Source organism: Schistosoma mansoni, chromosome 1, assembly GCF_000237925.1.
Source record: "Schistosoma mansoni strain Puerto Rico chromosome 1, complete genome".
NCBI lineage: Eukaryota > Metazoa > Platyhelminthes > Trematoda > Strigeidida > Schistosomatidae > Schistosoma > Schistosoma mansoni.
Window position 1 is genome coordinate 9875044 of NC_031495.1, and position 12817 is coordinate 9887860.

The 12817-nt window shown below is 34.1% G+C and overlaps 2 protein-coding genes across 2 annotated transcripts in view; both read right to left on the reverse strand.

Moving 5' to 3' along the window:
* Smp_162000 (hypothetical protein) overlaps positions 1-12817 on the reverse strand; it is a gene marked incomplete at its 5' end in the record, with an annotated part of 129862 nt that overhangs the window by 18641 nt on the left and 98404 nt on the right. Inside the window, 9 exons of the mRNA XM_018793193.1 lie at positions 173-353; positions 1346-1539; positions 2395-2675; positions 3643-3817; positions 4828-4903; positions 4940-5012; positions 6679-6858; positions 8067-8247; positions 11296-11519. Of these exons, the coding sequence (XP_018647730.1) occupies positions 173-353; positions 1346-1539; positions 2395-2675; positions 3643-3817; positions 4828-4903; positions 4940-5012; positions 6679-6858; positions 8067-8247; positions 11296-11519 (1565 nt within the window). The remainder of the gene's footprint in view (positions 1-172; positions 354-1345; positions 1540-2394; positions 2676-3642; positions 3818-4827; positions 4904-4939; positions 5013-6678; positions 6859-8066; positions 8248-11295; positions 11520-12817) is intronic.
* Smp_118280 (hypothetical protein) lies at positions 9165-9728 on the reverse strand (the record flags this gene model as incomplete). The annotated part of the gene is made up of 1 exon (XM_018793194.1): positions 9165-9728. The coding sequence occupies one exon, from the start codon at positions 9726-9728 to the stop codon at positions 9165-9167; it is 564 nt and encodes a 187-aa protein (XP_018647731.1).

Sequence of the window (12817 nt, forward strand, 5' to 3'; positions counted from 1 at the left end):
AGGGCCTTCCATCTCTCTAGAAATGCTCTCACACGGCCACACGTATACAGCCTCTGATAGGGAAGTCCTACTCACTGCCTTCTCGTGACGGAAGTGTTGTTTACAAAATCTATTGGACTACTATAATTGAATCGACAAAACAATTCTTTTTCAAATAATTGAACACACTCACTTTAATTGATCTAAATTAATTTTTAAAAATTCGATTATTGCATCCATTTTCTCTTCATCAGAAAATGTCATCAGACCAAGTAGACGTGCGACATCCACACTAATATTTGGTATATTCGGATGGGTTGTGATAAAGTTCAAAAGGAACTTAATTGAATTCAAATCAGCTGAATTCATAAAATCTTTGGAAATAAAAAAATTTCGAGAGAAAAATAGAAGAAAACAGCATTCTTAAAATGTTGCGTAAGCAGATAGAAGGATAGTTATTGCAATAACACTTACAATAATAAAATATAAATACAAGCAGATTAATCTAGAACTCAATCAAAGTACTTTTGAAAGAATGACATGAAGAAGTCTCTATATGCATTCCCTTCTTGTGTTGAACTGTTATCAATAGCTTAAACGTTCGTGTATTTGGCCATTTGTGCAAGTTCTTTTAGTAGTGTGACAGGTAAAATCAATCTATGTATAGTGAAAGCTAGAGTATATTATCCCGATTCGGGCAACCTTCGGAGACAAGAAGATGTTCGTGTGTCTTTAAAAGTTTGAGTTTACAAAGTACCAATGAAAGCATTTCAGCTTTAAATTTGGGGAAACCTGACCCCCCTTCTCTGGGCTGAGAATGACTGGATACTCTTTGTGTTATGCTGCCGTTGTGTTTAAATAAATCCTGACAACTAGTGAAAAAACCATGCAAGTAATGTTAACGTTCGGCGACATATATTCGGGTGAAGGTAAGTGTTACCACTTTAAAATGGTAACTTCAGTGGTTCGGACAAGTTTTATGAATGTTGTTTCAGTGGCTTCCAAACCCTGGATTATTTACCGATACTGGGACTGGTTAGAAAAAGCAGAGACGTAGTCAGTTTATGACATGGAGTCATGCTAGGTAGAAATGGCGACTGCAGATCCATCAAGACCACCCAGTTGCAGTACTGGAGATGGAGCAACTTAGTGGTTTACAACGTTATCAGAAATGTCTTAGAATAGATTTAATTCCCGATAATATGAATAAATAACTGATTCATTATTAACATGGTTAGATTCCATACGTCACAACTTGCTTGTTTTGTTTAATTTATTGAAGATAGACTAATCAGTGAAGGAAACCAAACTGATTTCTATATCATTATTATTGTTAACTATAAATAATTGCTGTACATTCACTAACCTGATTGAGACAATTCACAAGAAGAACTCATAACATTTAATTTGTTATCAACTAATTCAAGGAATGATTTCAATACTGCAATTAAACGTTTGGTTATATCTTCAACGACATCTGTCGATTGTTGAGGATGACGAGCTTTCTGTTGATTTGATTGAAGACAAATGATAAGAGTATGGAGTAATCTAGGTATAGCTCTACAATCAATGAGAGAAAACGAAAAAGGGTCAGTAGAAGGTTTGAGGCAAATAATATTTTATGCTCTTCCTGATTAACTAAATGATACAACACAGTAGTGACAAGATTTTTGGTTCAACGTATAGACATCGACGTCCTAATAATATCTTAGTCTTTTAGAAAGACAGGAAATATGAAAGAAACCTTGTTTTACGAGTTAGCCGGTACATTAAAAAAATAGGGGATTTGTGAGTGACCTTGATATTCTACAAGTCTCTGGAATCATACTAAACTAGGAAAGAAAATCGGTTCTAAAACTTCTGTTTCCTTAATTTAAAATTCGAACTTTCAAGTTTTCAATCTCAAAACTCCACCATCATGAACCGAAAACCTATATTCCTTGGAATAGCCCTTTATAATTCTCTCATTTATTCCATAAACTTTTTAATGTTAATTTATTATCTGTTCTCTATGGTTATCGTGCGCAACCATCATGCACACAAAAGCTGTATGAAGTTTTAGTCTTTGCACAAGTATAAGTAAAAACGTTCTTGCAAAAGTTTGATTTTCCATTTTCTTTTGTCGGGTGGTATTGGCATAAATACAATTAGAGCGTATTGGTTGTATAACAGTAGTAGAGTAGCCTCTACACTTCTCCCTGCTGGAGTGAAACTCTTTATCAGTCTGTAAATTAAATTTTAATCAAATAGATATGAAATATACAGTAGAAGTAGGTTATATATTTGTTTCCAATCACTTGACACGACAAAAAATGGCTAAGATTTTTATAATTAATGACTGTGTAAGGTTGAAACTCGTCAACAAAATCAGTGAAACACAATAAGAAGGAACGGAAGCCAAAAAGAATAACCTACTTAATATCAGGATCAGTAAGACGTTCTATGCAAGCTGGTGTTTTTAAACAATACTCCAGTATATGAACAATCACATCAATCAAATCACGATCATGAAATGCATTCTGTGAACTAGCCAATCGTTTCAATAAATCACTTAACCCATGTGGATGTGTAACCAGTACAGAGAGATAAGAATATCGTTCAGGTGGGATTTGTTCTGAAGATAAATTTTCGACATATGGTAGATTGTCATTTTCTAGTCCAGGTATACGATATCGCAAACGCATAGGTTTATTCACCTAGAAAAAAATTATTATAATTTACATAAACACTTACAAAGAAGTGGCTAAAATGACAATACGATAAAGATATATATTTTTAATGTTAGAGATATTATAGAAGTCAACGTTTTTTGATTTTGAAGCTAGTTCATACCATAAACTGTCACTCGAACGGTTAATCATAAGCGCAAAGTATAACCTGGCACGTATGTGCATCAGTTTAAGTCACCATAACATATCAGCACAGCTAGATGAAACTTTCAGGATAAATGGCACAGTAGTAAGAATAGTAGAGAACATCACACATCGACAATGTAGTTCAAGAAGAAAGAATGAATTTGTGAGCCAAAAACGATAATTTTAAAACTCCAAATCTAAGAGAAAACAAAGTATCTGCAATGGCACCACTGCAAACAATCCCAAGCTACGTCACACACTACCGACAGCAACGTCTTAAGAGTGCAGAGTCAACATATCAAGAAAGAAAGACAGTATGTGACCGACTCCCAAATCGCCGATTTTACTCTCAATACAGTTTCTTCTTCAGATAATTCAAGTAGAAGTATTCTTCTAGTGTGAGCAATAGGGAAATGACGCCTGCCCAAGCATTTCTAAAAGTACACAAGATTGCCTTATTACATCACGAACCGACTTACACAGAGGCAACCATTGAGGATTAGGAAGCACTCAAATACTGTTTTGTCCTCATTTAGGACCCCCCTAACAGTGCGCAACCACGAAACCATTATCGATCAAAGCCAGAATCTTCAGGCCTCATGAGCAGTGCGTTACCATTATAATACTTTGTTGGCATACAACCACTTATGTTAAATAAGGAATAAATGGCGAAGGTGGGATTTTGATGACTACTTTACTATATATATATAAGGAAAAACCTTATCGGGATAATGAGTTCACAACAATAATGCTAAACAGAAATCTGCAATGAATGCTTAGAGAAGCCATTAAAAAAGTATTCACTTACATTATTTCGATTAGCACACCATATTTGGGTGTAGACATCGTGAAGACGTAATTGAGGCATAAGTATTTGTCCTTCACACACTATTTCTAGTCGCATATCCGTTGTAAGATTATTAGCATAGCATATAAAATCAATCAGATTGTGTATACGTGGACCTAAACCTCGAGTATCAGACCTTTATAAACGTATAAAATAAAATAGAATAACCGGAAGAGATGACATGCATGGAAAGTAACAATTTAAATGTCACATTAAAGTTGTTATGAAATAGAATATGATGGACAACTAGTTCTTTACTTTATCTGTAATATCTTGTGATTGAGGTTAGGTAAGGGGTTACGGAAATTGTTAAGCACTGAACGATTGAGATTATTTTTCATATGAAGGGCTCCTGTGATGAACTTGAGACACAATAACTCTTCGCTGTTAATAATCCACACACTAATGAGAAACAAAAACGGGTCTTTCAGGATAGCTTTGTATTACGAACAGAAGTCAAAAATTGAAAAGGAATAACTTTGTTGATATAGTTACAAGTGGTGGTCTTGGGACACAACAAAATTAGGGAACAAAAAGTGACAACGACCAATCGAATAACAGCAAAGATCATCGAAAAAATATGGGCTAGATAATTGTCATAGAGGTTATCCTTCAAAGAAGGAACGAACAAAAAATTAGATAACTTGAACTCTTTAGTATTAACATAAACCTAGGCTGTAATAAACGAAACAATAAGGTTGCATCAAAGGAACTAAAAAGGGAGTCGTGAAAAATTGCGATGAAATTTTTAACTATTCCGATATTGAGTTAAGTGGCTCAAGTGTTCGACTTTCACCTACTAGGTCGCATATTCAAGCTCCATCTACTGGCTTCGGTTTAAACAGCCGTGTAGTATTATAATCCCTCACATTTAAAGTGTGGTTCAAAGTCGAGTAAGTGAATGTTTATTTGCTGAGTCGAGCCATCATTATTATAATTCTCAGGCAAATTTATTTTTCTAGCATCAAAATAAGTTTGGCAAACAATGAAAAGATAATTTGATAAATAATATCTAAACTAAAATTTAAATAAACAAGGAAAAAACTTACGAAACTCAAGGCGCTCCATAAGAAATAAAAAAAAAATTATAAAATGGTTTTACGATATACACAATGAAGCAAAAACAAAATGACAACAATAACTTACGGTAAAATTTCAATTCTTGATCTAGCTAATAAGTAATCTTCATGTGGACGCCATACTTCCAATTTAATTTGGAAAACTGATTGGTCAGTATCTAACGGACAGACTGGTGTACATAGACGTTGTAATAAATAAGTGGCAGATCGATGATCATCAATCGGATATTCAGCTAAGACATCTAATACAGTCTGATATAAAGGGGGTAATAGAAAAAAGGAAATTCGGTGTATATTGCGAGACTATACATAGGTTCTCACAGTAAATAATTAGGAAGACAAAACAAACAAAACTGATAACAATTAGATATTTTCGAGTTAAAAATAATCAGCACAACATTTTAACTCAATCTTTTTAGAAAAAACGATTTTTGACTAATAGCGGAATCGAAGACACGCATCTCGTTTTATATACTTTCGAATATTCTCTTGTATTTTAGTTCGTTTATTTTCCTATTGTCAATCTTCTCCATTAACGGTACACTGGTGAATAAAAAAAAAGGAAAGTCTAGAGATACCATAAGTTTTCCGTCCAAATTCATGTTCTATACTGTCATATCTAAAGTTTAGATTCTTGCCATACCGCGTACTACTTGAACACTCGAATTCTAGAGCCCTCCAAGTCGCATATGAGGAGATAGAAGATGAGTGAGAAGTAATGTTATTCCAAACAGTATCAAATATGGTACAAAACTCTCAGGTATTTATAGTTTTCAGTAAAAACGAAATCATCATTACAGTCACCAATCCGCATACACTGGTTTCTAGAATCTGCACAATACGGAAGCTACATGTCGAGATTCTGAAATGCTCTTGTGAAAGATGATTGGATGGAATGTCTTCGGCTCTTTCTGAGCTTCCTTGAGTTCACCCGTGGGCCTTCCTCACGTAAATCATGAAAAAGTGAAATCGAAGAAATCTTTATTGTTTCTGATAATTTTCGGAGAAGTTATGAGAATCAGACCAACCACATTCGAGTTTTACGGTATGGAGAATTATAGAGAGACGAAACCCGGAGAAGAGAAATTTCTGGCCTGTAAACTTAGAGTAGATTTGTAATGTGTTTGATTCAGTAAGTTAAAAAAGACCATAAATGGCTGGTGTGAGTAATCCCTAATGTTCCATTTCTCTTAAGGAAAAATTAGTTAATAGTTTTTCTGATCTTACATTCATACTCTAAGTTTTTAAAATTTTGTAATATCGTTCAACAACAAGTTCATTTTGTAGATAGAATTTGTCACATCCATTGAAATTAGCCCTTGTCCTTTGTTTGGATCACTTGTGATCGGAAGGTTATCTAATTGATGTATATAAAATGAGTTGATTAAAGTGAGTTTATTGATTATTTACTTTTTATAGCTACATCAATCTGGTTATTACCCATGATGTGTTTTTTACATATGGTAGGATATTCCATCCGTAGGTTTCATGATTAATTTGATAAGGACCTTACAGAAGAACACCTAAGGTGTGGGTTACTTATATTCATATAAGTGATATATAAAGATGGTCAGGTATATAATGCATTTCAGTAGAAGACTGACAAGGAAAGAACAGGAACGGAACGCAATTGGTATGAAAATGTATGAACAATGAAATCAGAGAAGATGGACTGATATTTGCGAGAGGAACGATGAAAATTGAGACAATTGATTGTTATTTTGCAAATTAACTGTTTACACTATGGTTGTCAGATTTTAGTGGGATAGTCTGTAATTTTCGTGTCAAATACATTTGATTGTCCCTACAAACCCATCTATAAAATTTTTTTCATTTTGTCAATACAATAACCTTTCTTAAAAATCAAAAGAATAGTGAATATTTTTTAACAACTAAGAAAATACAAACATGAACTTACAGACAGAAATTCTTTAATTTGTATACCAGAAACACCAGTCAATTCAGCAAGCATAGAGTCAAATACAGTTTGAGCTTTAACAGTACAATCGGCACGTTGAAATACCAAATATCTTAATTGAGCACAAGCCGGTAATAAAACATGTAGCAACTGATTTTGTTGTGATCTTGTCAATTGTTTCTAAAAATAATTTTTTTAATATCAAGAGTTAAAAGAAATTTCATTTAGTAATAATAACTATTATTATTATAGGTATATGTTTGAGAACGGAATAATTTTAAGATTAACTTGAACTATCTTTTCAAACAACCAAATTTATTCTTTTCAAATTTCACCACATTAACACAGAAAGCTTGACCCACACGCCTTCATATAACAAATGTCAGGTTTTTTACACCAAATTAAAGAAACATCTTTGACCTAAAGAGCGTTGTTACTAATAGAATCAGACTTATTTTGGTTGTACGAAATATTTTTCTATTCACACAGTTGAAATCATGAGCTGATTTTAGCTAAACCCTCAGTGAAAACCTGAAAGCGCCGGGGCGTTATTTCATCTTGGTATGCTACTCTTCAGCGATACGCACTCACGAACCCGCACGCGGGGATCGAGCAAAGAAACTTCGGTCTCGTGCACGAACGCTTAGCCGCAAAACCATCGAACCGACATCCAACGATGTTAATATCTGACCTAAAACAATTCATAATATTGAGCAACCCCCATTCATTCCCTGAAGTAGATAACTGTCTCACACTCGACACTGAGTGAACCCCACTGGTCACTGAAAAGAATAATAGGCTCACTTGGTGTTAAGTGAATAACTAAAATAACTATCAAGTAACAATGTGTGATTTCTCAAAAATAACGACTCATTATCCGTAAAAACTAATTACATTTGACCATATTATCAATTCTAATCAATAGGTAACAGGAATTAAATTCTACCAACTAAAGAGTTATGTAATTTTATTTCTTCTAATCACTTAACTGGTGACCTATGATGACAACTTACTGATTATTGACTGAAGAATAGTGTCAGGTTTGTCTAGTCCTTTAGTGCTAACCGTATTCTACAGATCAAGTTGTAATGTGATCACTAGTTAAAGTGACTCAATACTACGTGCACTACATACTGATGTAAAACGGTTGAAGATAATTAGTAGCAAACCCTGGATAATAAATACTAAGGACTAAAAAAACATGATATAGGTCACGATTCATTGATACACCACCAATGGGAAAACTCAATTTGTTCAATACAAATTTTTTCAACACAATAATATCCTTTGAAAAAAAATCCAGTGTGGTAATTTTTGAATTACTGACTGAAATGAATCAATTTTAACTCACTAGCTATAATATTATAATGATAATAATAAGAACTTACGAGTGGTTTAAGTACGCTTAATAAATCTGCGACTAAAGCGATTGCATAACCAGGAGCACCTCCATTACATGAACCAGAACCACTAATCGGACTCAAGGTAGCAGCCATTAATTCGTTCCAATATCCGACAGGTACCGATTCAATACGAGTTATTTGGAGGAGTAATTTTCGCATTAAAATTCTTACATATTCTATAATATATTTATATATGAAGTAAATAATCCATGTAAATTAAAATACTCCACTGAAGAATGAAGGGGTGAAACTGTGAGATATATAATACAGATTGATGAATTTAAGATATTAACCTCTTTAAATATATCCACTTCTGTCATTGGTATAACTGTGTTCAATAAACATACGGTTAGATATCAACAGTCCCTGTTGTAACTACTCTAAAACTCAATTTTTTCCCTAACATTCGAATTAATGTTAGATGAAAAATAATGTTGAATAACACATGGACAAATATTTCAAGTTGACAAAAAATTATAAAAACGACTAACCTTGTTTACTTATAAATTTCCTAAAGTAAACCCAAAACTACCCACATTGCTCTGAAACGTCGCCAACCGATCGATAGAAATCAGTAAACATTAAGGAACAAGAAAATACTAACTTGGTTACCACACAGTGATTAATAAAGATGTATTTCTTACAGGAGTTTAGTTAGTAATTGTATAATTTCATAAAATAACTCCACAAATAGCCCGATTCCATATAAATTTTCTGCTGATAATGTTTTTTAGAAGATCAGTGAAAGTTTTACGATTAAACCATCTAGGTCGGAGAACGAAACTCTATCAAAACATACGGTAAGTCTCTGACCGCGGCACCACGTGGCATAGGTGCAGATTAATACGAAAGAACACATTGTTTTGTGATGTGCACTAACTTCGCATTTCACCACAAAAAGATGATGTTATCAAATTGAAAAATGGAAACAACCATCGAGTATATATATCAGTTTATTAAAATGATTATTATTAATATGATGAGATGTAAACAAATCTCAATGAAACCAATTAATGACTAAATGACTCCACCTATTTCGATACTGTAATGAGTAACAAAATCATTTAAATAACCGAAGTTAAACTAACCTAAGAAGTTTCCTTTAATTAATAAATAAGGTATGTAGGGTGATTTCGATATAATAAATCCATTCTGTCCAGAAGTGGATATATTACTATTATTACTAGTAGTAGTGGTAGAACTATTTGTATGGTGTTTTTGTTTACGTCCAGTTGAAATGTGTTCTGATGATTCCAATGTAGTTAGCTGACGAAATTCTGTGACAAAGATATCTCCAGCAGTTGTGGTGGAAAAATGTGTAGAAGAACTGTTACGTGCTGAGGTTGCTGCTGACGCCGCTGATGATGATGATATTGATGCTGAGGGCGTCGTTGTACGTTCAGTAAGTAATAAATATGCATCACGTCTCGATGATAATTCGTCCAATCGAGGAACACAAATTTCAGTAAGAAATCTTAATACAGCACATCGACGCTTATTGAACAAAATGTTTAAACTATTATCACAGTTTGTATTAACGAACGGATTACTACTACCATTATCATTGTTACTACTAATACCATTGGCATTTTCTTCAAAAACCTGTTTTGGTACAATATTTGATGTAATAGCTAGCAACAATTTCATACAGTCATATACTCCTCGTGCATTTGAATCTGGTGGTGAAAATAGAATTTTGGTAAGCCAATTATCGGAAGACAAACGGTCAGCCTTGATGAAAGCTAGTAAATAAGTAAAACAAAACAGGGATAAATACTAAGAAAAAAAGATGAAATACGGGTGTACACTTGTAGACTACGAATACATAAAGCGTAATGGTAGTCAATTACATGTATATTTAACTGGAAATGGTGTTATTCAGTCATCAGTATTTCAATTCACTAACCCTAATTTATTCTCATTTGCTAGTTCGGATTTAAATTGTAATCGATTTGAGTCACCTGGTACTTTATATTTGTGATATGCTGAACAAACCAAGTGTTTCGAAGTCGAGTAAAATGTTAAGTGAAAGTGCCGGTAAATTGTTCACCTAATCGAGATTGTGAAGCAATCAATGATCTTAGAGTCCTGTTCATCATAACAAAGTGAGTACCAGTTGTTACTAGTTGATGCATCATAATGCTATACAGATCAGTACTATATAACCAGAATAGCTGGAAAAGATTTAGGAAGACATTTATTTAGTGGGATTCAGGGATAAGTGAAATTACTTGCCAGTTTCAAAACAAAATAATGAACGGTGAGAAATAAGTAATAACATTGGTACGTCCATCAAGAGACTACTAGGTAAAAATGGTAAACCGATTGATGAGGTAGTGAATCTACCTTAATTAAGTTAGTTGGGACATATGTTACTCATGTCAACCCACCGACTACCTCAATGCGCGATGATGGCTAATGTAGAGGTAAGATGGAAAGAAGATTGAGGTGGCTAGACCAAAACATGAAATCAGTCTATGAAGACACTAACTATTGAACTAAGCCATGTAGGAAGGTTCAGATTACCTGATTAGGGGTCCACGTGATTAACATGATCAGTAGTTAGAGACCGAATGATCTGGCTCCAAATCGTTTGTATTAGCACAGATGAATTCACTCTGTTTCGAAGTATTCCTAGTAAAAGTTCATAGAGGGTCAGAAAACACCTAGGAACATTCCATTCAATCAGGGTTGGATAGAAGCTTCTCAGAAACATATAAAAAGTGAAGAGTCACGTATCAAATTTCCAACTGAATATTTCTACATCTACCATTTTTACTATGGTTCCAGAAACTCCCAGGGTCGTCTGTAACTTTGTAAATACCCTCGTTTTTTCTGCAACTAACCTCGGAACAAAAGGTTCCTTTCGCACTTCGCGCCTTTTTTCTTGCATTCAAATTGCTGTGTAGATTTTGTCTGGGTTTATTAGAAGCGACTAGGAAATCAGATCAGGATTTCAATTAAAAAACTTATCAGTAAGTAACTGTAACCGTACCACACTTTAGTGATCTATTCATCTACTGATCAACTGCTTGATAGGAAACACAAATCCTACTTCAAATTAATTGCGTAATAAGAAAGTATATAATATAATATTATGACAGTAAGTTGAAATCAGTCACATCATAACTATAAATGTTTCTTAGGAAGTTGAGAACTTTCGAAAATATGGCTCCTTTAAAAATAAAAAAAGATAAAAAAAAACACTTCTCACTTACAACAATTTGTTGTGGATAAACGCCAATATTTTGCCCAACGTTTCATTTCAATAATGCTTTTCCAACGTGTTGCGAAACGTACAACTGAATTAATTTGTTTAGCGTTTAATTCTTCTGATATTGCTATTTTTTGATCAGATGAATTAGAGCTGTCTACTCGAACGTGTTGATGTAAATTAGATGCTGCATACGTTTGTATCGACATACGTTCTCTCCAAGCCTAATTCAATTGAAAATGTAAAACTATATATATCTTCAGCCAGCTAATAGAAAATTCACAAGTATAAAGTGGACAATTCCGTCGCCTCTATGTGTATTTACCAGTTGAAGTGCTCTCATAGGGCCGGTTATAATGGACATACAACAAAGAAAATATGTAATCTTATTTCTGAACATCATTTCTCTTGTTTATGGAAGATTGATCTCAATTCGAGGTGGATACATATTAGAAAATATTTATTTATTATATATTTAAACACAGATATTAGTACAAGGAGAAATCAAATATGTATGCACCACCCTTCGTCACTCGATTTGTGTGAGGGCTCGAATACTCTCCGGGAGCTCAAATCGAAGTAGGTGGTTTTCTTAGGGGGCCACATCCCGAGCCTTCGACCTAAAGGTCTAATCCACAAGACAGTGGAACAACGTTAGGAAATGCAGTCCCATGGTAGCTGGTGACCAACAATTGCTCCATACGTCATTTGTTCCTTCAGGATCCTGGAGCCCATGTGCACCATTGGTTTGGAATCAGGGTTTTCCAACTCCCCTAGGTGGATCCTCTGTACCCACTAACCTGGTTGAAGCGCCGGACATTCGCTTTTCGTCCTCTCAATTTCGTAGACAACAGTAGTGCCACGAGAAAGCAGTGAGTAGGACTTCCCTGGCAGTGGTTGTATGAACGTGGTCATGTGAGAGCATATGGGGAGAGAGAGTTGTCTTTCCCCACTCTCGGCCGTATGAGGGAATTTAAGGGTTTCTGAGAATAGTGAATCCACCACATAGTTAAAAGTCAATTGAACTAAACAGTCAATTTGAATACAAGAACAAATGAATACAATCACGAAAACAATCACAAACAAGGAGATTTGATTTAAATCATATGGAGTGACGAAGATCCTTATTTCTGCATGCAGTAAGAGCTAATGATATCGTCCAGAACGATAATAAAAGCTTGACACGTAAACCATTTAGCTCAGAGAACTCTAGAACACCATGACCACCCATCTGAATTGTAAATATTCACTGTAACGTCAAGACAGTTATGACTAGCATAAAGGTAAAAAGTTCAAAAGATGAATAATTGGTACGAAATAATCTTCTTGTACCTTCTTCCAATCATATTACTGGTCATTTTCTATACAAAATACAGAGATAAATTAGAAGTTACAATTATATTAGCGATAGCATTAAATACTTATACTATGTTGTCAATTTACACTGTTCTACATTGAGAAGAGTAATGTTTCTCATAAAACAATAATTGTTTTCCAACCTATATAATTTACTGGGAATCGG